This window comes from Mytilus edulis, chromosome 6, assembly GCF_963676685.1.
Source record: "Mytilus edulis chromosome 6, xbMytEdul2.2, whole genome shotgun sequence".
In the NCBI taxonomy this organism is placed as follows: domain Eukaryota; kingdom Metazoa; phylum Mollusca; class Bivalvia; order Mytilida; family Mytilidae; genus Mytilus; species Mytilus edulis.
In genome coordinates, this window is record NC_092349.1 from 81,145,310 (window position 1) to 81,173,039 (window position 27,730).

A 27,730-nucleotide genomic window follows, 5' to 3' on the forward strand; every position below is an offset into this window, starting at 1 on the left:
CAGAAAATCAAATGGTTGCTGCCTAATTCAGGAGTGATTGCCAGTCTGTATTGTAAATATTGACGACCGAAAAACAATATAGATCACATAATGTATGCACCCCATCAGGACGATGTCACCAGTATGACTCATGCCGTTTAAGTAGTAATATTAGGGCTGTTTTAATCGTATTTAATAAACATTTAAAATTTCCTTTTCTACCATGTAATAATGAAATAAAATGAATTAGGCCAGTAAAATGGAAAGTCTTGACGCTTTTATAATTTCAATTATCGGTTTTCAACCAATTCTGATTTAACAAGAACTGAAATAAATTATGCCTACACTTTTTTTTATATATATCTTTACTTACGGACTTCGAAATCAATTTCAGGTGGTGAAAAACAGCTTCATCTTTGGTCATGTTCAGATGTGGGTCCAGTTTGATTTTTTTTGCCTGTTCTGTTGCTGTTTTTCTTTCTTCGTCTGGGGTAGCTTGCCAAGTTGTGGCAACTTTTTTTAAGTACTCTGGACCCGATAAAGTCCCTGGTAATGTAACAACAGCAATAAAATTTTATATATAGTATTTTGGTTTTAAACAGTCTGAAAGTTATAAAGCTTTATTCTATACGATATTTGGTTTGACCAATGTTGAAGGCTATGCAGTCGAGTCCGAGTCACCTATAGTTGTAGTCCTATAATATATGCCTTCGCATTATATATTCACTATTTAACGTTTTCATGCTGATATTTTCATTTTTCATTTTTTTGTCTAAGTGGTGTCACTTTGATAATATTTTTTTTTTATCAGGACAGTAAATAGAAAAAGTAAATAATGCCCCCGAGGTCATATGTTATAGGACTTCTATAGTTTTTTCTATGTTATTTGGTCTCTGGAGAAGAGTTTGTATCATTGACAACTATCCCACATCTTTTTATTCTCATATGAACAATTATTTTATGATTGCGTTATCGCTGAAATAAAGGTATGCTTTTCTTTTCATGGCCAATGACGAAACCCAAGTTTTAATATGAATAAAAAAAACTTCAATATACACCAATTTGCATTTAAAAACAAACATAGATGTAATTGATATATTGATAACGATGTAACATTTTCAACAATACTTGAAATCAAAGCTGATTACAGTGATATGGAACTCTCTCGCGTAACTTCTCATCATATGTTCACCACTTTTTTTTTTTACATAACACAAGTGTGGACACAGATCAATGTTGATAGTAAATGGACAATCGCTATATTTTTTCTGCATGCCATTTGTACTTCTGCAAATAAATATTGAGTTGAACATTAAATTGAGGCTTGGCAAAATTGAGTTTGAATAAAATTATCGATACAAAATGAAAACTAACCTCTTTCAACTGTTTTGGCAATGATATTGTACGCCGACGGTCCTCTCGTATATCGGGTCTTGGGTATCTTTGCTCCCCCTGGTCCTTTCACTTTTGAATTTCTATTTCCAATCCACATCTTAATTTATATAAAAGTATCAAGTAAATAATTAATGTATTTAAAGTATTACAGTATTTTACTCTTACATTCCCTTATAAGATGATGTTTCTTATTGTATCATAATAAACCATCAAAATCACAAATAAAGTATATTTTGTAACTGGAACAAGGCAGCTATCTAAGTAGCACTTAGTTCAAGCATACCTGTCAACTGACCCGGATTCTGCGGGTGTGACCCGAGATTTTCACAATTCTGAGGGATCACCCGGATCACCCGCCGGGTCATTGAAATAACCCGGGAATTCCGAAAATGACCCGATTTCACACGTATTTCTTAGCCTTGAGATTGATTTTCATAAGTAATATTCCTTTGAAATACCGGCAAATTCGTAATTCTTCCATGAACAGTCAGTTCATCTAGCTATGTAAACTGTCAAATTATTCATATAATGTTAATTTTTTCATCTTAAACTAAACAATAAACATCGATATTTCGCAAACTGTAGCCAGGCAAAAATTTCTGACTGAAATTTATATTAATAATATTAAACAACTGAAACTAAAAGTGTCTGGTGATTCCTTGTAGTTGTTACCCTTTTTTTGTATAATTTCTTGAAATCTATTGAATTTGAAAAAAAGTATAAATTAAAAAGTAATATGACAACAAGACATTGCCATTTGGTGTACAATAACTCAACAAGATATAGAAAAAAAAGAATGTTATAAAGTTATCATCAATTTTAAAATAGTTCAACGAAGCTAAAAATTGTTATCTTGTAATTCATATTTTTTGTTTTACCAATTTATCAATTGATTCAATTTAACCATATATTTTTTTGTGTATTTTTTACCTTTACTCTGTCCTCCGAACAAGACAACCTCTCCGCAACACTCTTTATGGCATCTTGGCAGTTTTTGCTGGCGTTTTTCATGCCCCCGTCATATGCCACCTCCAAGATCTCCTTTTCTCCTTCAAGAAAATCAATTCTCTTCTTTTTCTGTGACATTCATAAAAGAAAAAAATATGTCAATGCAGAAAGTTATGTGTTATGTCTGCAGTATTTTTTTATTTATATTTTAGACAAAACCATATGGAACTTTTTCGTCTTCTATGCTCTTCAATATTTGATTTGGTCAAAGTTTATATATTTCAATTCGAGCTTCACTAGCATAGCCATACCCTTATTTCAGACTTGCGATATGTAGATTTTGCTGTTGTAAAACAACGTTTATTTGATTGTCTAAGACAACAACTCGATGCTCAGTTACAGACTTCTCTAAAATTTTCTTATTAGTTATAAGACTGACTTCGTAAAGGAGGCTTATTTATCAATTAAAGATTTTAATACAAGAAGAGCTATATGTATAATAAGAATAGGTGCTCATGATCTTAGAATTGAGAAAGATAGATAAAGTAAAAAAATACATAGAGAGAACTCAGCGTCTATGTCATCATTGTTTATCACATGGACCAAATTCTATTCAAGATAAGAACCATTTTACAGTAAAATGTCCTTTATATACGGAATATTATTTGATCAAGTAAACATTTTTTGTACTAATTTTAAAGAACTACCTTAGCATAAGAAATACTTCTGGCTGTTTACAAATGAACAATTTTAATCAACAGCATTGTCCTATATTACTATTTATAAGTTGAATTCTTTGATTTAATGTGTTACGTCATGCCCGCTAACAAGTTAAAAACTGTACCTATACGCCTTATTTTAAGTCCGGATTTTTAGTATTCGCATTGTTATCTTAGAATGTCTTACTGATTAAAATTCTACAATAGGGAACAAGTTGACAATGCTTGAATTTAGTTCTGTTAACCCCGTGATTATGACCCGTGTACTAGTATATAGCAAAATCCTAAACACACCGTTTGGTGGTGCGCCTATCAGATGCTGAACGTACAGATAAGGTAACAGGTGAATATACTATTGGTATCGGTATCGGATTCGACCCGGAACACGAGCATCACTGAAGAGACATGTATTGTCGAAATGCGCATCTGGTGCAAGAAAATTAGTACCGTTAATTTTATTTAAAATTGAGAATGGAAATGGGGAATGTGTCAAAGAGACAACAACCCGACCAAATAAAAAACAACAGCAGAGGGTCACCAACAGGTCTTCAATGTAGCGAGAAATTCCCGCACCCGGAGGCGTCCTTCAGCTGGCCCCTAAACAAATATATACTAGTCCAGTAATAATGAACGCCATACTAATTTATTTGTTAATTATTGGCAATATTACTTATGTGGAAAACAAAAGGATCGGAAGTTGTGTAATTTTAATCGACACCATTGTCCTATATTAGCTATATATAAAATTGAATTATTTGATTTGTTGTTTTTACCCGATGACGGCTGACAAATTGGACCTCGTTATTTTAGTATTATAAATACAGCACCTCTATTCTGTCACATATTTTGTTTGTATATATGTTTTGGTGGCGTGTTTGTAATTTAACTGATGTTTTATAGTTTATAAGTAATTAGCAAGTAAAGATATATGTAAATGTTCATAACTGTAACTAGTTTTGTGTTTGCATTTATATTCGAAAGTTTTTTTAATTTGCAGAAAAGAGTTCCAATGTCAAACCTGTTGCACATATTTTATCTGAATTTTTGTTTTGTTTTTTCATAAAGAAAACAACCTGGCAAAGAGCAGAAAACAACACAAGGCCATCAATGGATCGTGCAACAAGAACATGTTTATCAATGTTTCCCATCATCCCATGTACATATATACGTCTGAATCAGTGACAACTCTACAACAGATTTATTCATCGGATCACCATCAATGATATATATTATATATACCCTTGTATATCATATATCATATACCCTATATCATATAATATAATATAATCAATACATCTAAGAATCATAAAGTTTGTTTTATAAATACACGTACACGTTCATCGTCATCTTTGTTTTCAACAGGTTTAAGAATAGTCTATCCAACGATTTCTGTGGTATTTTAGAATAAAATATTCCACAATTTATGCACCTGGATATATAGGTTCAGCATTATATCTTGCAAATCTAAGAAACTTGTTCCCGTCAAAAATCGTAGGTCCTTCACTTATGACTTCCGAGCTAGCGGCCAACAATACCGGGGTATGTCAGTTAGTCAAGAATTTTCAGAAAACACAACTCTAATAGTATATGATGAAAGTTTATGTTCATATACTACATACTCTTAAAATATAGACTTCTGATTTCTTTAACTACATCTATACTATTAAACGAGAAGACCTCAGTTTGTGTGTCTCTTTTCTCCGTCCCACAAGAAATTAATCGTCTTGCCTCTGTGTCCTTTAGAAACCATGCATAGTAGCATTTGCCATCCATTCTTATGATTATTCAGTTTTGGTTATTTTGGGAGAAAAACGAAAATAAAGAGTTGGTGGGGTTTGCCGTTGCTTAGTTTTTAGCTTCCGTTGTTTTATCTTATGTACTATTATTTGTCTCTTTTTTGTCCTTTTGATTTTTAGCCATGGTGTTGTCAGTTTATTTTCGGTCTATGAGTTTGACTGTCCCTCTTCTTTAAATGCCCGCGATTTTGCGGGTGTGTTATAGTACTCATATTCTATCACGTTCCTTCAGATTTCGTTATACTACACACTCATAAAATATAGACCTCTAATTTCGTTATACTACACACTCATAAAATATAGACCTCTAATTTCGTTATACAACATACTCATAATATATAGACCTCCGACTTCGTTATACTATACATTATAGTTCGTTTCTTATGTTGTACTGTTATACCACTGTCCCAGGTTAGGGGGGTTGGGATCCCGCTAACATGTTTAACCCCGCCACATTATTGATGTATGTGCCTGTCCCAAGTCATTAGCCTGTAATTCAGTGGTTGTCGTTTGTTTATGTGTTACATATTTGTTTTTCGTTAATTTTTTTACATAAATAAGGCCGTTAGTTTAGTATGGACTTTGCTCATTGTTGAAGGCCATACGGTGACCTATAGTTGTTAATGTTTGTGTCATTTTGGTCTTTGGTAAATAGTTGTCTCATTGGCAATCGTACCACATCTTTTTTTATATACTCATAAAATATATAATTTGACTTCGTTATACACTTCATATTCATAAAATATAGAATTTGATTTCGTTCAAACTAGAAATTAATAGTAGGTAATTTTCAAATTTTCCTGGCCCCCCTTATAAGAATATAATGCGCGTCCCCATTAAACAAATCATCTTCCGGGTCGCTAGTAAAATGAAATTATTTTTAGATCCTGACGCGGACGTGTTAGAGAACACCCTGTACAAGTGTAGAGTATAATGCATGCTATATGTACACCAACCAAATTCTTTGAGGTCAATAGCTTTTAGTTTATATATGTGAGTTTTAAGCAAATTTGTTTTTAAAAGATAATTTAGTTGAACACAAAGGACGTCAAAGATACCCTGCACAGTTTTGAAATGTATAATAACTGTATACTGTATACAGGATTGTTTTCACAAGTTCATGAAGTGATCAGTGATAATATTTTGCCGGCATCTTCATAATAAAGAAAAATCATAATATTAGATTTACGCTTTCCGGAGCTAACATCTTTGTAACCTCATGTTTAAGTCGGTGGCAGTGTTCTGAATGAGGTGTATATGTACGTATATATATAATGTTACAGTTTGTTGCATATGGATGGTATTTCGTACATAGTTTTGTTGCTTTTACGAAGACACGATAGTATAATCATAAAGATATATACACCAGGTCAATCACTTTTGTTATAATATCAAGCAAGTCGACCACGTGTAAGGGTGAATATAAAGCCTGTTGGAGCAACCATTCACTGCGATCACTTATATTTCAAATTATCACTGTTTTTGGAATTACCTCTAAAGTTTGACTTTGCGAAACTGTTGTGGTTATCTCCATTCTTTGGCTTAAAAAACTTAACTAAACAAAATCAGGATCTAAAAATAATTTCATTTTACTAGCGACCCGGAAGATGATTTGTTTAATGGGGACGCGCATTATATTCTTATAAGGGGGGCCAGGAAAATTTGAAAATTACCTACTATTAATTTCTAGTTTGAACGAAATCAAATTCTATATTTTATGAATATGAAGTGTATAACGAAGTCAAATTATATATTTTATGAGTATATAAAAAAAGATGTGGTACGATTGCCAATGAGACAACTATTTACCAAAGACCAAAATGACACAAACATTAACAACTATAGGTCACCGTATGGCCTTCAACAATGAGCAAAGTCCATACTAAACTAACGGCCTTATTTATGTAAAAAAATTAACGAAAAACAAATATGTAACACATAAACAAACGACAACCACTGAATTACAGGCTAATGACTTGGGACAGGCACATACATCAATAATGTGGCGGGGTTAAACATGTTAGCGGGATCCCAACCCCCCTAACCTGGGACAGTGGTATAACAGTACAACATAAGAAACGAACTATAATGTATAGTATAACGAAGTCGGAGGTCTATATATTATGAGTATGTTGTATAACGAAATTAGAGGTCTATATTTTATGAGTGTGTAGTATAACGAAATTAGAGGTCTATATTTTATGAGTGTGTAGTATAACGAAATCTGAAGGAACGTGATAGAATATGAGTACTATAACACACCCGCAAAATCGCGGGCATTTAAAGAAGAGGGACAGTCAAACTCATAGACCGAAAATAAACTGACAACACCATGGCTAAAAATCAAAAGGACAAAAAAGAGACAAATAATAGTACATAAGATAAAACAACGGAAGCTAAAAACTAAGCAACGGCAAACCCCACCAACTCTTTATTTTCGTTTTTCTCCCAAAATAACCAAAACTGAATAATCATAAGAATGGATGGCAAATGCTACTATGCATGGTTTCTAAAGGACACAGAGGCAAGACGATTAATTTCTTGTGGGACGGAGAAAAGAGACACACAAACTGAGGTCTTCTCGTTTAATAGTATAGATGTAGTTAAAGAAATCAGAAGTCTATATTTTAAGAGTATGTAGTATATGAACATAAACTTTCATCATATACTATTAGAGTTGTGTTTTCTGAAAATTCTTGACTAACTGACATACCCCGGTATTGTTGGCCGCTAGCTCGGAAGTCATAAGTGAAGGACCTACGATTTTTGACGGGAACAAGTTTCTTAGATTTGCAAGATATAATGCTGAACCTATATATCCAGGTGCATAAATTGTGGAATATTTTATTCTAAAATACCACAGAAATCGTTGGATAGACTATTCTTAAACCTGTTGAAAACAAAGATGACGATGAACGTGTACGTGTATTTATAAAACAAACTTTATGATTCTTAGATGTATTGATTATATTATATTATATGATATAGGGTATATGATATATGATATACAAGGGTATATATAATATATATCATTGATGGTGATCCGATGAATAAATCTGTTGTAGAGTTGTCACTGATTCAGACGTATATATGTACATGGGATGATGGGAAACATTGATAAACATGTTCTTGTTGCACGATCCATTGATGGCCTTGTGTTGTTTTCTGCTCTTTGCCAGGTTGTTTTCTTTATGAAAAAACAAAACAAAAATTCAGATAAAATATGTGCAACAGGTTTGACATTGGAACTCTTTTCTGCAAATTAAAAAAACTTTCGAATATAAATGCAAACACAAAACTAGTTACAGTTATGAACATTTACATATATCTTTACTTGCTAATTACTTATAAACTATAAAACATCAGTTAAATTACAAACACGCCACCAAAACATATATACAAACAAAATATGTGACAGAATAGAGGTGCTGTATTTATAATACTAAAATAACGAGGTCCAATTTGTCAGCCGTCATCGGGTAAAAACAACAAATCAAATAATTCAATTTTATATATAGCTAATATAGGACAATGGTGTCGATTAAAATTACACAACTTCCGATCCTTTTGTTTTCCACATAAGTAATATTGCCAATAATTAACAAATAAATTAGTATGGCGTTCATTATTACTGGACTAGTATATATTTGTTTAGGGGCCAGCTGAAGGACGCCTCCGGGTGCGGGAATTTCTCGCTACATTGAAGACCTGTTGGTGACCCTCTGCTGTTGTTTTTTATTTGGTCGGGTTGTTGTCTCTTTGACACATTCCCCATTTCCATTCTCAATTTTAAATAAAATTAACGGTACTAATTTTCTTGCACCAGATGCGCATTTCGACAATACATGTCTCTTCAGTGATGCTCGTGTTCCGGGTCGAATCCGATACCGATACCAATAGTATATTCACCTGTTACCTTATCTGTACGTTCAGCATCTGATAGGCGCACCACCAAACGGTGTGTTTAGGATTTTGCTATATACTAGTACACGGGTCATAATCACGGGGTTAACAGAACTAAATTCAAGCATTGTCAACTTGTTCCCTATTGTAGAATTTTAATCAGTAAGACATTCTAAGATAACAATGCGAATACTAAAAATCCGGACTTAAAATAAGGCGTATAGGTACAGTTTTTAACTTGTTAGCGGGCATGACGTAACACATTAAATCAAAGAATTCAACTTATAAATAGTAATATAGGACAATGCTGTTGATTAAAATTGTTCATTTGTAAACAGCCAGAAGTATTTCTTATGCTAAGGTAGTTCTTTAAAATTAGTACAAAAAATGTTTACTTGATCAAATAATATTCCGTATATAAAGGACATTTTACTGTAAAATGGTTCTTATCTTGAATAGAATTTGGTCCATGTGATAAACAATGATGACATAGACGCTGAGTTCTCTCTATGTATTTTTTTACTTTATCTATCTTTCTCAATTCTAAGATCATGAGCACCTATTCTTATTATACATATAGCTCTTCTTGTATTAAAATCTTTAATTGATAAATAAGCCTCCTTTACGAAGTCAGTCTTATAACTAATAAGAAAATTTTAGAGAAGTCTGTAACTGAGCATCGAGTTGTTGTCTTAGACAATCAAATAAACGTTGTTTTACAACAGCAAAATCTACATATCGCAAGTCTGAAATAAGGGTATGGCTATGCTAGTGAAGCTCGAATTGAAATATATAAACTTTGACCAAATCAAATATTGAAGAGCATAGAAGACGAAAAAGTTCCATATGGTTTTGTCTAAAATATAAATAAAAAAATACTGCAGACATAACACATAACTTTCTGCATTGACATATTTTTTTCTTTTATGAATGTCACAGAAAAAGAAGAGAATTGATTTTCTTGAAGGAGAAAAGGAGATCTTGGAGGTGGCATATGACGGGGGCATGAAAAACGCCAGCAAAAACTGCCAAGATGCCATAAAGAGTGTTGCGGAGAGGTTGTCTTGTTCGGAGGACAGAGTAAAGGTAAAAAATACACAAAAAAATATATGGTTAAATTGAATCAATTGATAAATTGGTAAAACAAAAAATATGAATTACAAGATAACAATTTTTAGCTTCGTTGAACTATTTTAAAATTGATGATAACTTTATAACATTCTTTTTTTTCTATATCTTGTTGAGTTATTGTACACCAAATGGCAATGTCTTGTTGTCATATTACTTTTTAATTTATACTTTTTTTCAAATTCAATAGATTTCAAGAAATTATACAAAAAAAGGGTAACAACTACAAGGAATCACCAGACACTTTTAGTTTCAGTTGTTTAATATTATTAATATAAATTTCAGTCAGAAATTTTTGCCTGGCTACAGTTTGCGAAATATCGATGTTTATTGTTTAGTTTAAGATGAAAAAATTAACATTATATGAATAATTTGACAGTTTACATAGCTAGATGAACTGACTGTTCATGGAAGAATTACGAATTTGCCGGTATTTCAAAGGAATATTACTTATGAAAATCAATCTCAAGGCTAAGAAATACGTGTGAAATCGGGTCATTTTCGGAATTCCCGGGTTATTTCAATGACCCGGCGGGTGATCCGGGTGATCCCTCAGAATTGTGAAAATCTCGGGTCACACCCGCAGAATCCGGGTCAGTTGACAGGTATGCTTGAACTAAGTGCTACTTAGATAGCTGCCTTGTTCCAGTTACAAAATATACTTTATTTGTGATTTTGATGGTTTATTATGATACAATAAGAAACATCATCTTTATAAGGGAATGTAAGAGTAAAATACTGTAATACTTTAAATACATTAATTATTTACTTGATACTTTTATATAAATTAAGATGTGGATTGGAAATAGAAATTCAAAAGTGAAAGGACCAGGGGGAGCAAAGATACCCAAGACCCGATATACGAGAGGACCGTCGGCGTACAATATCATTGCCAAAACAGTTGAAAGAGGTTAGTTTTCATTTTGTATCGATAATTTTATTCAAACTCAATTTTTGCCAAGCCTCAATTTAATGTTCAACTCAATATTTATTTGCAGAAGTACAAATGGCATGCAGAAAAAATATAGCGATTGTCCATTTACTATCAACATTGATCTGTGTCCACACTTGTGTTATGTAAAAAAAAAAAGTGGTGAACATATGATGAGAAGTTACGCGAGAGAGTTCCATATCACTGTAATCAGCTTTGATTTCAAGTATTGTTGAAAATGTTACATCGTTATCAATATATCAATTACATCTATGTTTGTTTTTAAATGCAAATTGGTGTATATTGAAGTTTTTTTTATTCATATTAAAACTTGGGTTTCGTCATTGGCCATGAAAAGAAAAGCATACCTTTATTTCAGCGATAACGCAATCATAAAATAATTGTTCATATGAGAATAAAAAGATGTGGGATAGTTGTCAATGATACAAACTCTTCTCCAGAGACCAAATAACATAGAAAAAACTATAGAAGTCCTATAACATATGACCTCGGGGGCATTATTTACTTTTTCTATTTACTGTCCTGATAAAAAAAAAATATTATCAAAGTGACACCACTTAGACAAAAAAATGAAAAATGAAAATATCAGCATGAAAACGTTAAATAGTGAATATATAATGCGAAGGCATATATTATAGGACTACAACTATAGGTGACTCGGACTCGACTGCATAGCCTTCAACATTGGTCAAACCAAATATCGTATAGAATAAAGCTTTATAACTTTCAGACTGTTTAAAACCAAAATACTATATATAAAATTTTATTGCTGTTGTTACATTACCAGGGACTTTATCGGGTCCAGAGTACTTAAAAAAAGTTGCCACAACTTGGCAAGCTACCCCAGACGAAGAAAGAAAAACAGCAACAGAACAGGCAAAAAAAATCAAACTGGACCCACATCTGAACATGACCAAAGATGAAGCTGTTTTTCACCACCTGAAATTGATTTCGAAGTCCGTAAGTAAAGATATATATAAAAAAAAGTGTAGGCATAATTTATTTCAGTTCTTGTTAAATCAGAATTGGTTGAAAACCGATAATTGAAATTATAAAAGCGTCAAGACTTTCCATTTTACTGGCCTAATTCATTTTATTTCATTATTACATGGTAGAAAAGGAAATTTTAAATGTTTATTAAATACGATTAAAACAGCCCTAATATTACTACTTAAACGGCATGAGTCATACTGGTGACATCGTCCTGATGGGGTGCATACATTATGTGATCTATATTGTTTTTCGGTCGTCAATATTTACAATACAGACTGGCAATCACTCCTGAATTAGGCAGCAACCATTTGATTTTCTGGGGGGGGGGGCTATGGTTTTTTTGGGAAAAAAAGTTTCTTTCCAGTTTTTGGAGAAAAAAATGATTTGGTTTTGATTCTGAGAAAAAAAAATTGTTTGTTTCACCCTCAGCTGCCACTATATGTAATGCTAAAATTGAAAGAAAAAAATTATTTTCGACTTGTCCCGAAAAAAATAGATTGTTTTTCGCCGCAGAAAAAAAAACCATAGCCCCCCCCCCCCCCCCCCCCCCCCCCCCCCGAAAATCAAATGGTTGCTGCCTTACATGTATACATATACTGTGCATGTAATTCAGTATTCATTACAAATCCGTATTGGAAATATTGACCCTATATTCACATCATTGCCAGTCCGTATTGGAAATATTGGCCATCTATTTAATTTTATGTATGTAATACAGATTTCAGAACAAGTCTGTATTGAAAAAGTTGGATTATTTAATAAAAGTGTTATGGACTGGCTGTTTCTGTATTGACACTGGTATATATTTTCGGTCAGCTGTATTGACCCTCAACCCTACGGGTCTCGAGGCTAATACAGCTAACCTCGAATCTATAACAGGGCCAAATACAGAAGAAAAAAAATGTTCACCCAAGTAAGATTAACAAATATAATAATGAACTAACTATCTTACCGAATCATTGATTTTATATATTGTCCCTTTTGTATTGTTGATCTCTTAATAATATAGGAGTTATTGCCCTTAAAAGATTATTTTTACCAAAATTAGTTTACTTTGCAAAAGCTATGATAGATACAAACTTTTAATTATATGTTTGACATTTATTAATACACAATCTTATTAACCTCTTGTTGAATAGTTTATTGTGTTTTAATACATTAATTTTTCAGATAAAAAATATGATATAAGTATATTTTATTTAGAATTGCTTGTTTTAACATTTATTCACCTTGAATAGCAACATATATCATTGATCATGAAGTACAAAATAAGAAAGTCACTCTTGAGAAAAGGTTGATTGTAGTAGCTCATTAATTTAATTTAAAGCCTTATTTTCAGACATTTATTCTTTCATATCTTATAGTTTGATGATAATGCATTGCATTATAAATTAGATGTGATAAGAAGTGTGCTTTTTACTTATTAAATTTATGTCAATTTTAAGACAGTTAAAATAAAAATATAAGAACATAGATCAATTATGTGAAAATTTTTGTTGCTTTGTGGTCCCTTGTTTTTTCTTTTTCAGATCTAGTGATAAAGAATGTAGCTTAAAGAGCAAATAATTTTATTTAATTTGCGCTAAAATAAAAGGTTTTACTGCTTACTAGAAAGACAGTCTTTTTTTTTAGCATCTGGTGATGGATTTTTTTTAAATGCTTGTAGATAAATAGTATTTTATGATTTCACATGCATGCATAGGTATCAACTATAGTCTACTTGTCAGAAGAAATCTCTGGCTATATGTCATTATGTTTGTTATTGAATCTAATGTAAAAAAAATTTGGTCTTTTACATTCTGGATATATTATTTGCTTGAACCACTGTATAAAATATAGTTCTTTTTTGTTAATCATAATAAAAAAAAATGACCCACTGAAGAGATTTGAAAAGTTGACACCTATGTTTAGTTTTGTACCTGCCTTAAGTGTAATTGTTCTCTAGTCCAGTCAATCTAGCATAGGTTTGACCCTATTAAACATTAAAGCAGAGACATATATACACATATGTGTATATATGTCTCTGATTAAAGTAATTGCAACAGAGAATTTTTAAACTTTAGCATTTGGAAGAAAAATTTCCAACAAAATCTAACCTGGTGTAGAAAAAAAAATCAAGATTTAAAAATTACTATGGAGATTTGTATTAAAATGGTAGATAACTCAGTGAAAAAGGCAGACATCAATACAAATTGATCAAAAATTACAACTTCTAGTCAGCAGAAAGTATTGATTCTTGATATTTTATCCATCTTTAGAGTATAACAAGCAATGTTATAGGTGTGTTCACATCTTTTATCAAGCTACAACCTACATTTCATAATTCATTGGTTTACTCCGACACTTCAGTTTTGTACAATTCATGAGCTGAGAATAAGATGGTATAGTAAAAAAACAAACTTTTGACCACATCAAAGTATCATACATTACATGAATATAAGAAATCAACCAAAAACTGACCAAAAAATACCCATTTTTGCAGAGTTATCTCCTCTTTCCAATGTGAATTTATTGAAATTAAAAATGCCAATTTTCAGTTTCTTTTTGTTAGAATTTTTTTGACTTTATTTGTGTATATTTGGGGCTTTATCCTAAAGATTAGATCTAAAACTTTTTCTGTTGCAATTAGTTTGAGGTTAAATTAAAACAGAAACTTAGTTTTACTGGACTACACAGGATTTGCTAATGTATGTTTATCTGAATTAATCTGTAACAATTTTTTTTTATTAGTAATGATCTTTTATGTTTATGCATTTCTATAGAAAATTCTTCTTTGAAACTAAAATGGCAAATATTTGGTAGATATCCAGATTTTAGTATTGAAGCATGTGATTTTTTTCTTAAAAGAACACATTTAAACTGTTCATCCAATACTTAGATTATTTTTTAACTAAGAAACATTTTCATATTATAAATGTATTATTCATGTGTTTCCTTTAGTAAGCATTTCCTTTAGTAATCATTATGAGTGATATACAGTATATATATATATAAGTACGTCTGAGTCAGTGACAACTCTACAACAGATGTATCCATCGGATCGCCATCAATGATGGTGATACATGGCTGTGTACATAATGTATATACAACTTGTCTAAACATCAACCCTAACATTGTTGGGTTGATGTTTAGACGAGTTGTATATATATATATATATAACTATCTGTATCAGCACAGTCTATTTTGTAAGTAGTATTGAAACAATTCCTGTAAGTAACAAAGATAAGACAAAAATATTATAGAACTGCAAATCAATTTCACTATTTGTAATTTTCAGTTGAAACACTGATTTGTTCTAAGACTTATAGTTAATTTTAGCATTCATTACTATTGAATATTCCATATTTTAGTGTATTCATCTTGAACAGTTGGGGATGGAATGTGGTGGTGTATGTGTTGGACAGGATAAAGTACCCAGTATTTTTGGCACCAAATCCTGCATTAAATATTTCCAGCCAATTGTGGAGAATATTGCAGAGGCTCTCATAGGTAAAAGCTTCAATAAATATTTGTGCAACAATACTACTTTAACCAGTAGGTTATATAAACTATAGCACTATATATTAAAGTAGGACTGCAGTCTGAAAGGTATAAGAGTTTTCATAGTGGTAAAAGGATGATGAATTATAGAAAATAATCACTGTTTTCAATTCTTTGTCAAGGTATTTAAACTTTTGTTTGTTAAATGCAATAGCTATAACGGTTTTAAGGGTAGTTTATTCAATGGGACCTTTAAATTTCTTCTAGGAAAATTTATCCCTCATTAATCAATTTAAAACCTGATTAAAAAAGAATCTTCTAAGATGATAAAAATCCATGTATTGTTACCCACTACTTGAATGTGATGTCATATATATTTCAATAATCTGTGCAGTGTAAACATTGATTCAAACATTTGAAGCAGATATCCGACAAAGTATCAACACTATTCCAATAAGATAGAAGATAAACAAATAACTCATGTCACAAGGAAGAAACCATGGCACTCACATCATGAATAGTTACTTCCAAACATGATTCTTTTCAAAACTATAGGCAAGGATAGTGTAGATATTTCTTTTTATCTTTTATGCACAGTTATTCTTGTACTTATGGCAGTAACATGCTATAATATGGTTTTAGATTTTTTCTATATTGCCATCATCTACTTTGAATGATTTCTTTTATAAAGATAAACATGCCAAGTACAATTATTGTAACATACATATATAATGACATTTTTTGTTGTTTTTGCAGGTAGTCATTTTAAAACAGAACAGAAACCACAACGGTTAACACTTAAGGAGGATGTTAGGAAGTTGTTTAACTTATGTTATGGTAGAGTACCTTTTATAAAATTGCATTTGAGGGGAAAAAATATACATCCCTTTAACATACTCATGTAGATTTATCATTATTTTTTTTTATTTTCATTTAAAAAAAAAAGGTTTTATGCACACATTTCATAGTTAAATGCAGAAAACCTAGCCTAGAAAAACCCTTTAGATGCATTTTTACTTTTTGGCTCCAAACTATATTGCAGTCTTTAATTAATGCAAAATTTCTAATAATATTGTTACTAATTAGGTTTATTAACTTTTTCATAATTTAAAAGCTTTATATGAAAAATCAACTAAAACAGAGAGAGGTTAAAGATACAAAAGGATCATTCAAACTTTCAAGTCTTGAATAAACTAACAACAGCATGGCTACAAAAGAAAAAAGACAATCAGACAGAACACTATATAGAATATAAAAGATAAAGTAAACATATTTGGGGCTATTGCATGTGCATAGGAAGGGTAAGTAGATCCTTCTACATATGGCACCCATCATGATGTTCATGTTAGTACAGTGATAAGTATAATAATATAGGTGACATTAAGGGTAAAACTTGTTTCCCAATTAGCTATAAATTATACACTTTTAAATTCAACTTTATTTAAGGTTAAAGATGAAGGGATAGTAGTAACAATAAATGCTAATCTCAATTATAAATTTGAAGACGACCAATAAGTTGGTATATTTTATTGATATAAATGTGCAATTTACTGAATTTCAGCAAGAATGGGTGGCAAAGGCCAAGTGCCATACAAGGCCATAGCAGCTGGCAAGATTGTCATTGGTACTGAAGGACTCCCAGATGACATCAACCTGAAAGATCCAGGAAGTTATTCTGTTGGAGTTCTTCAGAAAATTTTGCAAAATGAAAAAGATCTTGTCTTCAGAAAATTGCAAGTATTTCATGATAATTTTTTGAATTGTTACAATTAAGGTAGATGTGGATGATCTAAATCAAAATCAAAATCCATATAATTGTTTAATAATTTTCCAAAAATAAGATTGTATCATGTTTTATTTTTTAAATATTATAAAAGTATGGTTAACATTTATACAAACCTTTGCAAACTTGTCAGACTTGATATAGATAATGCATGGAAAATGCAATTCTGAGGAATAATTAAAAATGTGGATTCCCTCGCTAGCATATAAAATAATAAAAGGACATAACGCAAGAACTGTAAAAGTGACACTTCCAAAATTAAACTTAAATTGAGTTAAGGGTTAATAACAATTATATATACATTACATTAAATTTAGTCGATACAAACTTAAAGAAACAAAATGTCATACATGTATAATGTTATAAAATGACAAAACTGAGGAACATTAAATCAAAGTGCTTGTAAAGATTGTTTTTATCTTTTTCAGAGATTATTGCATTGAATAAAGCAATATTGTTTGTAGTTTTTAACATTTGCGTTTAACAGTATAATACTATAAAGAATAGCAAACAGATGAGACAATTATCTTTGTTTAATAGTTATTTCTTCTCTATTTCTGAAGAAAAAAAAATATTACAATTAATATAGATTATGTTATAATGTACAAGCTGTTTCATCATTTTGTATCTCTTTTTTTTAGAGAAACACCTGTCATTGTCACTCTACCTGTTGATACACCAAGAGACGGTATGTAATTATTTGATGCACAAATGTTTCCTTTTGATTATTCATATAAATTATTTTACTTAAATTGGCATATATTTGACAATAAGAAAAATCACTAGAAAAATATTTTATTTCCATTATCTCTACAAAATGTGTATTAGTTTTCTTTTCTAATAATTCTTTTTTTATCATAAAGAATTGGAATAAATATAATTGAGGAGTTAAAAGGTCAAAATTTCTTATCTAGATATATTCAATAGTTGTATACATAAGAGTGACCCAATTTTTATGCCCAACCTATGATAGGAGAGGGGCATAATGTTGTCTGGTCTGTGTGTCCGTTTGTAAATCTGTCCATTTGTATGTTTGTTTGTCCTTCAATCTGTCCCACTTCAGGTAAAAGATTTAGAAGTTTTATTATTGCATAGCAATATAATATTCCCACAGGAAAGTAACCAAAAGTTAGCGTGCAATAAATTCCAATATTGCACTAGTGCAATAAATCTTCAAAACTCATAACATTATCAACAACAAAATCTTAGTTTAAACTAATGTTTACCTTCAAATATTATATTGCTATACACTAAAACAGTTATTGCATGAATATTGGGGAATTGGGCTCATGCAACATAAAATCTAATCGGAACAATATTCCCCAATATTCATGCAATAACCCTATATTAAGTCCAATTAACTTGAATCTTAGTACACATGTTCCTTATGGTATGATCTAATGCCAAATTAGAGTTTTTACCCTGATTTTACAGTCCACTGAATATAGAAAATAATAGTCTAAGTGGGACATCTGTGTACTATGTAAACATATCAAAATTGTAATTCTTTATACAATTAGCATCAGTTTTAATTTGTATGGTTTTTTTTTTACATGTTATATATTCGAGATTTACAATTTCTTCCATAGAGGAAACAGAATTGCAAATGGAAACAGAAGAAACAGAATTGCAAATGGAAACAGAAGAAACAGAATTGCAAATAGAAACAGAATCAATTCAGGGTAAATATATCAAAGCCTAACAATTCTTCATTCTCAATTTCTGTCTTTTAATAAAATCAAATGGTTAAATGGAAATTATAATCAGGTGATCTGTTTTAAAAAAGAAAGAAAATGTTTACTTATAAATATCAGATCTATTAAAAGTTATATAAATTGCAAGTTTTAATTGTAGCATATTTTCTTCTAAACGAATAATTCATTGATTGATTTCTTGTGATAATGGTTATCAAAAAGATATCAAATACAACTTGTGCAATGATATCTAAAAGCTAGAGTAAAGCCATGGACATCTTACTTTTGAATAAATTATACAGTTTATCTTCAACATGGATCATACAAATGAATTTACCATTCTTTCAATATTATTATTGTAGAACTTACTCCAAATCAGATAATAGAAGAAATATCGGAAACAAATGGAACTCATCAAATAGGTTAGTTAATTTAATAAGGGTGTGTATTAAGTTTACAGCAAAGATAATAATGGGCAAAAAAATATAAAAAATATAGAATAATGGACCAATAAAGTAAAGAATAAAAAATAATGTGATGCTAAAATATAAAGGATGTAAAAACAAAATAAACCAGAATTATAAAAGTAGGGGAAAATGGCATAAAAAATGCTTGACAAAGGGGTATATGATATTATGTTTTATGGTCTGTCTGCTCATCCACATGTTTGTCCCCAGCAGTTTACAGTTTTTGGTTAAGACTGTTTTATTTAGTTGGAAAGCCACCAACTTGAAACTTAATCCACAAGTTTATTTTAATTTGATCTTTCTAAATTGTATGTAAAATTGTTTTTATCACAATTGCATGTTTTATTGTTTCATTCAATGATTGTAGGTTATCTCTCATGGAATCTTTTTAGCAGCATATTGCAATCTTATATATATTTTAATGAATATAAAATATCTTATTTCAAACTGATGTGAAATTCTTATAAATATAGAAGACATATTAAGGTGGTACATAACACTACAGGGAGATAACTCTTTTAAAATCAGCTGAAGGTTTTAATTACATTCAACTGTTTAGAAAATATCAAGACAATTATCAAAATTAGTGTTTATCAAACTGCTATAATTTCAATGATTTTTTTCCAACAAAGTATGTGGTTTAAGTTGAAAATTTTATATTTCTTTCAAACAGTTAAAGAAAATACTCTGTATAAATTTAATGAAAATGAAACGAGCTGAAATAATTTTAGTGTTTGGTACCACCTTAAAAGAATAAAAATCATAAGTTTGAAAGCTTAGTTTGATGATAGATATAAATAAGAATTTATCATTTTACTCTGTTATGGCTTAAAAGATCATATTATACTTAAATCTTTTTTCTGTTAAGCCATTATTTCGATTATGTTGCAGAATTAGCTCCAAATGATAAAGAAACTGACAGCCCACCAGATATACCATTAGGTTCGTAAAATTAGTATAAAACTGAATTTTCCTTGTATAATCAGATTTATTTATTCTGTCATAAAATGAAAAGAATTTCTTTTGTAAAAAATGCCTAGTATAAACAGTAGAAAATGAGGGTTACTCTATCTCTTTCCTCCATTGATTTTTTTTTTTGGCATACTTGATACGCATAGGATTTTTTTAATAAAATGCTTTAAAGGCATTGCAAAAAACAATTATTTCATCAAATAAATTTAAATCGGATATTTTTATGATATTCCTTTTCATACTGGATACAAATTTTATTAAGTCAACTGCAGACACTTTGTAGTCGAAGTGTTTCAACTGAGGTGCTACACAGCGTCAAAAGGCGTCATTATGGAGGAAAGGGTTAAGGGAAAATGTCTAGCATAAATGTTGGTTACTTCATGAGAAAAGTTAATTACACCACGAAAAAATATCTAGAGGTTAACATCTCTTGTGGTAATTTGTCTCATTTTTTATAGTCTTTAAAACACAGACCACAAATTTGCAGACTTAAAATTGTTGTGTTGATATTTATAGTAATATTTCCCTATATTTATTATTTAACTTAGATTTACTGGAAGCCACACTAATGGCCTTTGAGACTGACACAAAAGTTGAAGATGAAATTGTAGCTGTGAAATCAGGTTAGTAGTGATGATTTTCATTTCATTTTTTATATTAGTTTCAAAATTAAAGTTATTTCCTTAGGGATGTACTAAGGTATTTTTGTTCCTGTTGATTGCTGTTATTTCTCTGCCACATCCACAAAAAGTCATCTTTCTAAATTGAACAAATAAAATATGCAACAAGCATCTACTTTTTAAAAATATGAAAGTTAGCATTAGCATGGACTAATGTCAAATGCTTTAACTACTGGTATTTAAAGAAATATAACAAGACATTTTTATGTTGAATTTTTAGGAAGTAAATTTTATCAATGATGCAATTTGAGAATTCCTTTTTATGGAATCATGGGTCCTTTGGAGGTTGGTTCAAACCCATTTTTATGATTTGATATGGATTCATAACTAAATTGGTGTATCTAGAATATAGTTAACAAGAATACATCTACAAAATAATCACAAATTGAATACAAAAAATCTTGATTATAAATTAATGTAAAGCATTACAATTCTTGGCTAACACAAACATTTTTTTTTTAATTTTGCACAACATATTATTTCCCTTTACTTTATTATTAGAAACATCTTTTATTCATAGGACAATATTTAAGCCTAATGCCATATATTTGCATTATTGTTTAAAACTTTATATATCTATTTGTGTTATTTTTCAGAGAACATCCAAACCTATGCTGTAGAGGCAATAATAGACAAAAGAAAGAAAGGTTCCAAAGTACAATACTTAATTAAATGGGAGGGATATTCTGAAAATGATAATTCTTGGGAACCAAGTAGGAATATCCCTCAAAAACTTCGGAAGTTATTTAATAAAAAATGAAGAAAAAATATGTTAATCTTATGATTGCTTGTGTATTTTTTGTATTTTTTGTTTTTCAAAGTTGAACCATGATGTTGTGTATTTACTCTCTTTTGATAAGAAATAATGTTTTATAAATTAACTAACAATCAAAGCTGAAAAAACAATTAAAGAAAATCTCAAAAATGCCAGTTGAATTCAAAAAATAATTGGACCTCAAATAATTCTGATCTTGTTAACTTCATCCAATTGTTTATCTTATTTGCAATGAACCAAAATTGTTTAAAATTTTCAATGTAGTACTGAAAAGGTTTAAAGTTTGTCAAGCCTATGTGATACAGACTTTGCTCTTTGTTGAATACTGCACAGTGACCTATACTTGTTAACTTCTGTGTCATTTGGTCCCTTGTTTAGAGTTGTCTCATTGGCAATCATACCACATCTTTTTTTTTATAATAATTTTTTTTTTTAAATAAGTATAACTTTAAAATTAAACACAATAAGTACTAGTATAACTGTTAATGTTAAATTCATTAAATAGTGAAATAAAGGCCATACTTTAATGACAGATTGCTGGTTTTTCCTTATATTTATGTGATATTCATCCAGCAATTTTAATATTTGTTATTCTAATGTAATACTTTGTTTGAACTTCTTATCATTACATTTTTGGGATTTTATTCATAAACAAACATAGTAAAATTCATAAATTAAGGACATGGGAGTAGATATTATATCACAAAAAGTAAAGCAGTTAGGCAGAAACCATTTTATTTTTCGGGGGTGGGGGTGGGGGGGCCTGTGAATTTGTATTTGATATGTGTATGGATTTGAAACTATATTGTTAGTCATTGAATTTGTATTGAATATATATATAGATTATAATATATATTGTTAGTCAATGAATTTGTATTGAATATATGTATGGATTTTAATATATATTGTTTGTCATTGAATTTGTATTGAATATATGTATGGATTTTCATATATATTGTTATTGAATTCGTATTGAATATAGGGATGGATTTTAATATAGATATTGTTAGTTATTGAATTTGTATTGAATAAATGCATGGATTTTAAACTATATTATAAATGTATTGAATATATGTATGGATTTTAATATGTATTGTTAGTCACTGAATTTGTATGTAATATATGTATAAATTTTCATATATATTGTTATTGAATTCGTATTGAATATTTCATGTATGGATTTTAATATATATATGATAAGTCATTGAATTTGTATTGAGTATATGTATGGATTTGAAACTATATTGTTTGTCACTGAATTTGTATTGAATAAATGTAAGAATTTTCATAAATATTGTTATTGAATTCGTATTAAATATATACTTGTGGATTTTAATATATATTGTTAGTTATTGAATTAGAATTGAATATATGTATGAATTTTAATATATATTGTTAGTTATTGAATTTGTATTGAATAAATGCATTGATTTTAAACTTTATTGTCAATGAATTTGTATTGAATATGTATATAGATTTTAATATATATATTGTTAGTCAATGAATTTGTATGTAATATATGTATAGATTTTCATATATATTGTTATTGAATTCGTATTGAATATATTATGTATGGATTTTAATATATATATATGATAAGTCATTGAATTTGTATTGAATATATGTATGGATTTGAAACTATATTGCTTGTCACTGAATTTGTATTGAATAAATGTAAGAATTTTCATAAATATTGTTATTGAATTCGTATTAAATATATACTTGTGGATTTTAATATATACTGTTAGTTATTGAATTAAAATTGAATATATGTATGAATTTTAATATATATTGTTAGTTATTGAATTTGTATTGAATAAAGGCATGGATTTTAAACTTTATTGTCAATGAATTTGTATTGAATATGTATTTAGATTTTAATATATATTGTTAATCAATGAATTTGTATTGAATATATGTATGGATTTTAATATATTATATTGGTATTGAATTTGTATTGAATATATGTATGGATTTTAATATATTATATTGGTATTGAATTTGTATTGAATATATGTATGGATTTTAATATATATTGTAAGCCATTGAATTTGTATTGAATATATGTTTGGATTTTAATATATGTTGTTAGTCAAAGAATTTGTATTGAATATATGTATCGATTTTAATAGATGTTTTTAGTCATTGAATTTGTATTGAATATATGTATGGATTTTAATATATGTTGTTAGTTATTGAATTTGAATTGAATATGTATACAGATTTTAATATATATTGTTAGTTATTGAATTTGTATTGAATATGTGTATGGATTTTAATATATATTGTTAGTCATTGAATTTTTATTGAATAAATGTATGGATTTCAATATGAATATATTGTAAGTCATTGAATTTGTATTGAATATATGTATCGATTTTAATAGATGTTTTTAGTCATTGAATTTGTATTGAATATATGTATGGATTTTAATATATGTTGTTAGTTATTGAATTTGAATTGAATATGTATACAGATTTTAATATATATTGTTAGTTATTGAATTTGTATTGAATATGTGTATGGATTTAAATATATATTGTTAGTCATTGAATTTTTATTGAATAAATGTATGGATTTCAATATGAATATATTGTAAGTCATTGAATTTGTATTGAAAAAATGTATGGATTTCAATATGAATATATTGTAAGTCATTGAATTTTTATTAAATATATGTATTGATTTTAATATATATTGTTAGTCAATGAATTTGTATTGAATATGTGTATGGATTTCATAATATATATTGTAAGTCTTTGAATTTGTATTGAATGTATGTATGGATTTTAATATATATTGTTAGTCGATGAATGTGTATTGAATATGTGTATGGACTTTGATATATATATTGTTAGTCATTGAGTTTGTATTAAATAAATGTATGGATTTTAAACTATATTGGTGTTCATTGAATTTGTATTGAATATGTGAATGGATTTTAAAGTTTATTGTTAGTCATTGTGTTTGTATTAAATATATGCATGGATTTTAATATATATTTTCATTTATATTATTTGTATGGAATATGTGTTTGGATTATTATACATATTTTGCGTCATTCTTGTTTGTATAGAATGTATGTACTGTACAAATTACGATATAATTTGACATATGGTTATATTGTTTGTATGGAATATTTTTTTGATTAATAAGCATATTTTTGAGTCATTGTATTTGTATGGAATATATGTATGGATTTATATATGTGACATATAAAATTTTCTGACGTCAGACATGCAAACGAATGAATGTGTTTGTAGATAGTAGATGTTTTTGTGTTCTGTTAAATTGTTCCTTTTAAAATTATTTCACGATGATGGCTGCTGTTCCCATATTTTGACTATTTTATTCATTGTGTCTATTATGTAAATATAACGGAATTTGATGAGACTGTCTTCAAAGTGAGAGGGTTAGCGCTATAGAACCAGGTTTAATCCACCATTTTCTACATTTGAAAATGCCTGTACCAAGTCAGGAATATGACAGTTCTTGTCCATTCATTTTTGATGCATTTTGTTTGTATGTATGTATGTATGTATGTATGTATGTATGTATGTATGTATGTATGTATGTATGTATGTATGTATGTATGTATGTATGTATGTATGTATGTATGTATGTATGTATGTATGTATGTATGTATGTATGTATGTATGTATGTATGTATGTATGTATGTATGTATGTATGTATGTATGTATGTATATATGTATGTATGTATGTATGTATGTATGTATGTATGCATGCATGCATGCATGCATGCATGCATGCATGCATGCATGCATGTATGTATGTATGTATGTATGTATGTATGTATGTATGTATGTATGTATGTATGTATGCATGCATGCATGCATGCATGCATGCATGCATGCATGCATGCATGTATGTATGTATGTATGTATGTATGTATGTATGTATGCATGCATGTATGTATGTATTTTGATTTATATTTTGATTTGTTATGATTGAAAATGTATTGTGTATTGTTTTCATTATGTCCCTTCAAGGGCAATATAATTGGAAAATAAAGAACTTTGAACTTTGAACTCTGTATATATTAAAAAGGAGATGTGGTATGATTGTCAATGAGACATCTCTCCACAAGATACCAAAATGACACAGAAATTAACAACTATAGGTCACTGTACAGCCTTCAACAATGAGCAATGTCCATACTGCATATTCAGTTATAAAAGGCCCTGAGCATGTATAATCAGCTAATCAGCAATTCGTGCTAAAAAGTATTGATGAACAGCCTTCAACAATGAGCAATGCCCATACTGCATATTCAGTTATAAAAGGCCCTGAGCATGTATAATCAGCTAATCAGCAATTCGTGGTTAAAAAGTATTTGATAAATAATTATGGTATGATAAATAAGGAATCTAGAAAATTATTTCTTGACATTGTTACATTGTCCATAACACGTCTCATGTTTAGTTTAACATATTTATTTATAGTGGATTGGCAAACAAGTTTTGCAACTTATAGTAAACCCTTTCCACTTTGCGGGTGCGAGTGCTGCCTTGTAGCGGCATTAGCCTCTGCTCTTTTTCGAAATCTACAAGGGTGTCTTTAACGTGCAAGAGATATGGCTCCCTCTTAACACGGGCCAGCCATTTATCGTCTCATGTTTGATGAACTTCAACTGGTATCATCAAAGATCATAAAAAAAAACGAGTTTGGTCAGATATGAACCTCTTCTTTGTTCATGTATCCTGACAAAGTGATTAAATCAAAGATCTGTTAGTGCAGAGTATGATCAAACAGTCAAACAGCATGCTCATTGATATAAGCAGAAATCTTTCATCAATCAACACGTTCATCATGTTTATGTAGTTTTATGACAAACTAAGGTAAAAAATACAAATTATTAGAAAAGGACTGAAATCGTCTGATTGAACAAATGAAAGAATAAACAACAAAAGAAGAGACTATATAGATCAACTTGAAAACACAATAATCTAGGTCCCGGGCTTAAAAACATGAAGTCCCAAGGTCCCGAATTAGAAAAAAAATCCCGACATCCAGAAAGATCAATCTCGAAATCACGAGCTTAAAAAAAACTCCGATCCCACATCCAGAAAAAGGTCCTGCCCCTTATTACTGGTGTGTGATGGCTGCTTCATCAAAATCAAATTGCTACATTATTTCAATACAATGTTGATCGTCTTTGTCTTGTCTTTTATGTTGGTTAGTTCAGACAATAAGCTTACGAAAACTGCGGATTAATAAATCTAACAAATACTTATAAAGAATGATACAAAAATTAGAACTTCCAAACGTTGTAAGTTTTCAAGATATCTTAATAAATGAGGTACCTTCGGAAAATTCTTGGTTTGCCATTTACTGCAAAAAAATATTGCAAGATTCAAGAACAGACTGATTGAACAAGGCAATATATGAAATGACCTTTAAAGGTAAGTTTTTCGATTGTAAATGCAGGTATGGTCATGAATGCTAAGTATTCAAATAAATCTATGTTAATAGCTCTCTTCAGGTTCATGTCACGTTTTATTCAATTAGAATGTGCAAAGTGTTTGCGTGTAAGTGTATGTGCATGCTTGTAAGTATTATACGTGCACGTTTTGTCTATCTAATGAGTTAAGCCTTTTTCAACTGATTTTTATAGTTCGTTCTTATGTTGTACTGTTATACCACTGTCCCAGGTTAGGGGGAGGGTTGGGATCCCGCTTACATGTTTAACCCCGCCTCATTATTGATGTATGTGCCTGTCCCAAGTCAGGAGCCTGTAATTTAGTGGTTGTCGTTTGTTTATGTGTTACATATTTGTTTTTCGTTCATTTTTTTTTACATAAATAAGGCCGTTAGTTTTCTCGTTTGAATTGTTTTACATTGTCTTGTCGGGGCTTTTTAATGTTGACTATGCGGTATAGGCTTTGCTCATTGTTGAAGGCCGTACGGTGACCTATAGTTGTTAAAGTTTGTGTCGTTTTGTGCCTCCACACGCGTTATTTATTTGCATGAAGGATCCCCTAATTAACCCCTAATTAACCCCTTATTCAAGTAACATTTACAGTGTGATGCATTTAGTTAAAGGG

At 29.7% G+C, this 27,730-nt stretch overlaps 2 protein-coding genes and 1 long non-coding RNA gene across 3 annotated transcripts; 2 read left to right on the forward strand and 1 right to left on the reverse strand.

The window, feature by feature from the left end:
- Window positions 1–37: 37 nt before the first annotated feature.
- Window positions 38–2,447, reverse strand: LOC139526837 (uncharacterized). The gene is made up of 3 exons (XR_011665194.1): window positions 2,305–2,447; window positions 1,354–1,471; window positions 38–525 (listed from the first exon to the last, which is right to left on the reverse strand). It is a non-coding gene; the product is annotated as an uncharacterized lncRNA (long non-coding RNA).
- Window positions 2,448–9,679: 7,232 nt separating this feature from the next.
- On the forward strand, window positions 9,680–13,540 carry LOC139528629 (uncharacterized; the record flags this gene model as incomplete). The annotated part of the gene is given in 4 exon segments (XM_071324696.1): window positions 9,680–9,826; window positions 10,661–10,778; window positions 11,608–11,780; window positions 12,984–13,540. Coding segments are annotated over 4 exon segments (456 nt in total), but the record flags the coding sequence as incomplete, so codon positions are not given.
- Window positions 13,541–14,715: 1,175 nt separating this feature from the next.
- Window positions 14,716–21,670, forward strand: LOC139528634 (general transcription factor II-I repeat domain-containing protein 1-like). The gene is made up of 9 exons (XM_071324708.1): window positions 14,716–15,302; window positions 16,050–16,130; window positions 16,855–17,026; window positions 17,718–17,764; window positions 18,666–18,758; window positions 19,133–19,192; window positions 20,129–20,179; window positions 20,758–20,832; window positions 21,486–21,670. Exons 1-9 carry the CDS (start codon window positions 15,188–15,190, stop codon window positions 21,647–21,649), a joined length of 858 nt encoding a protein of 285 aa, XP_071180809.1. The 5' UTR covers window positions 14,716–15,187; the 3' UTR covers window positions 21,650–21,670.
- Window positions 21,671–27,730: the final 6,060 nt, after the last annotated feature.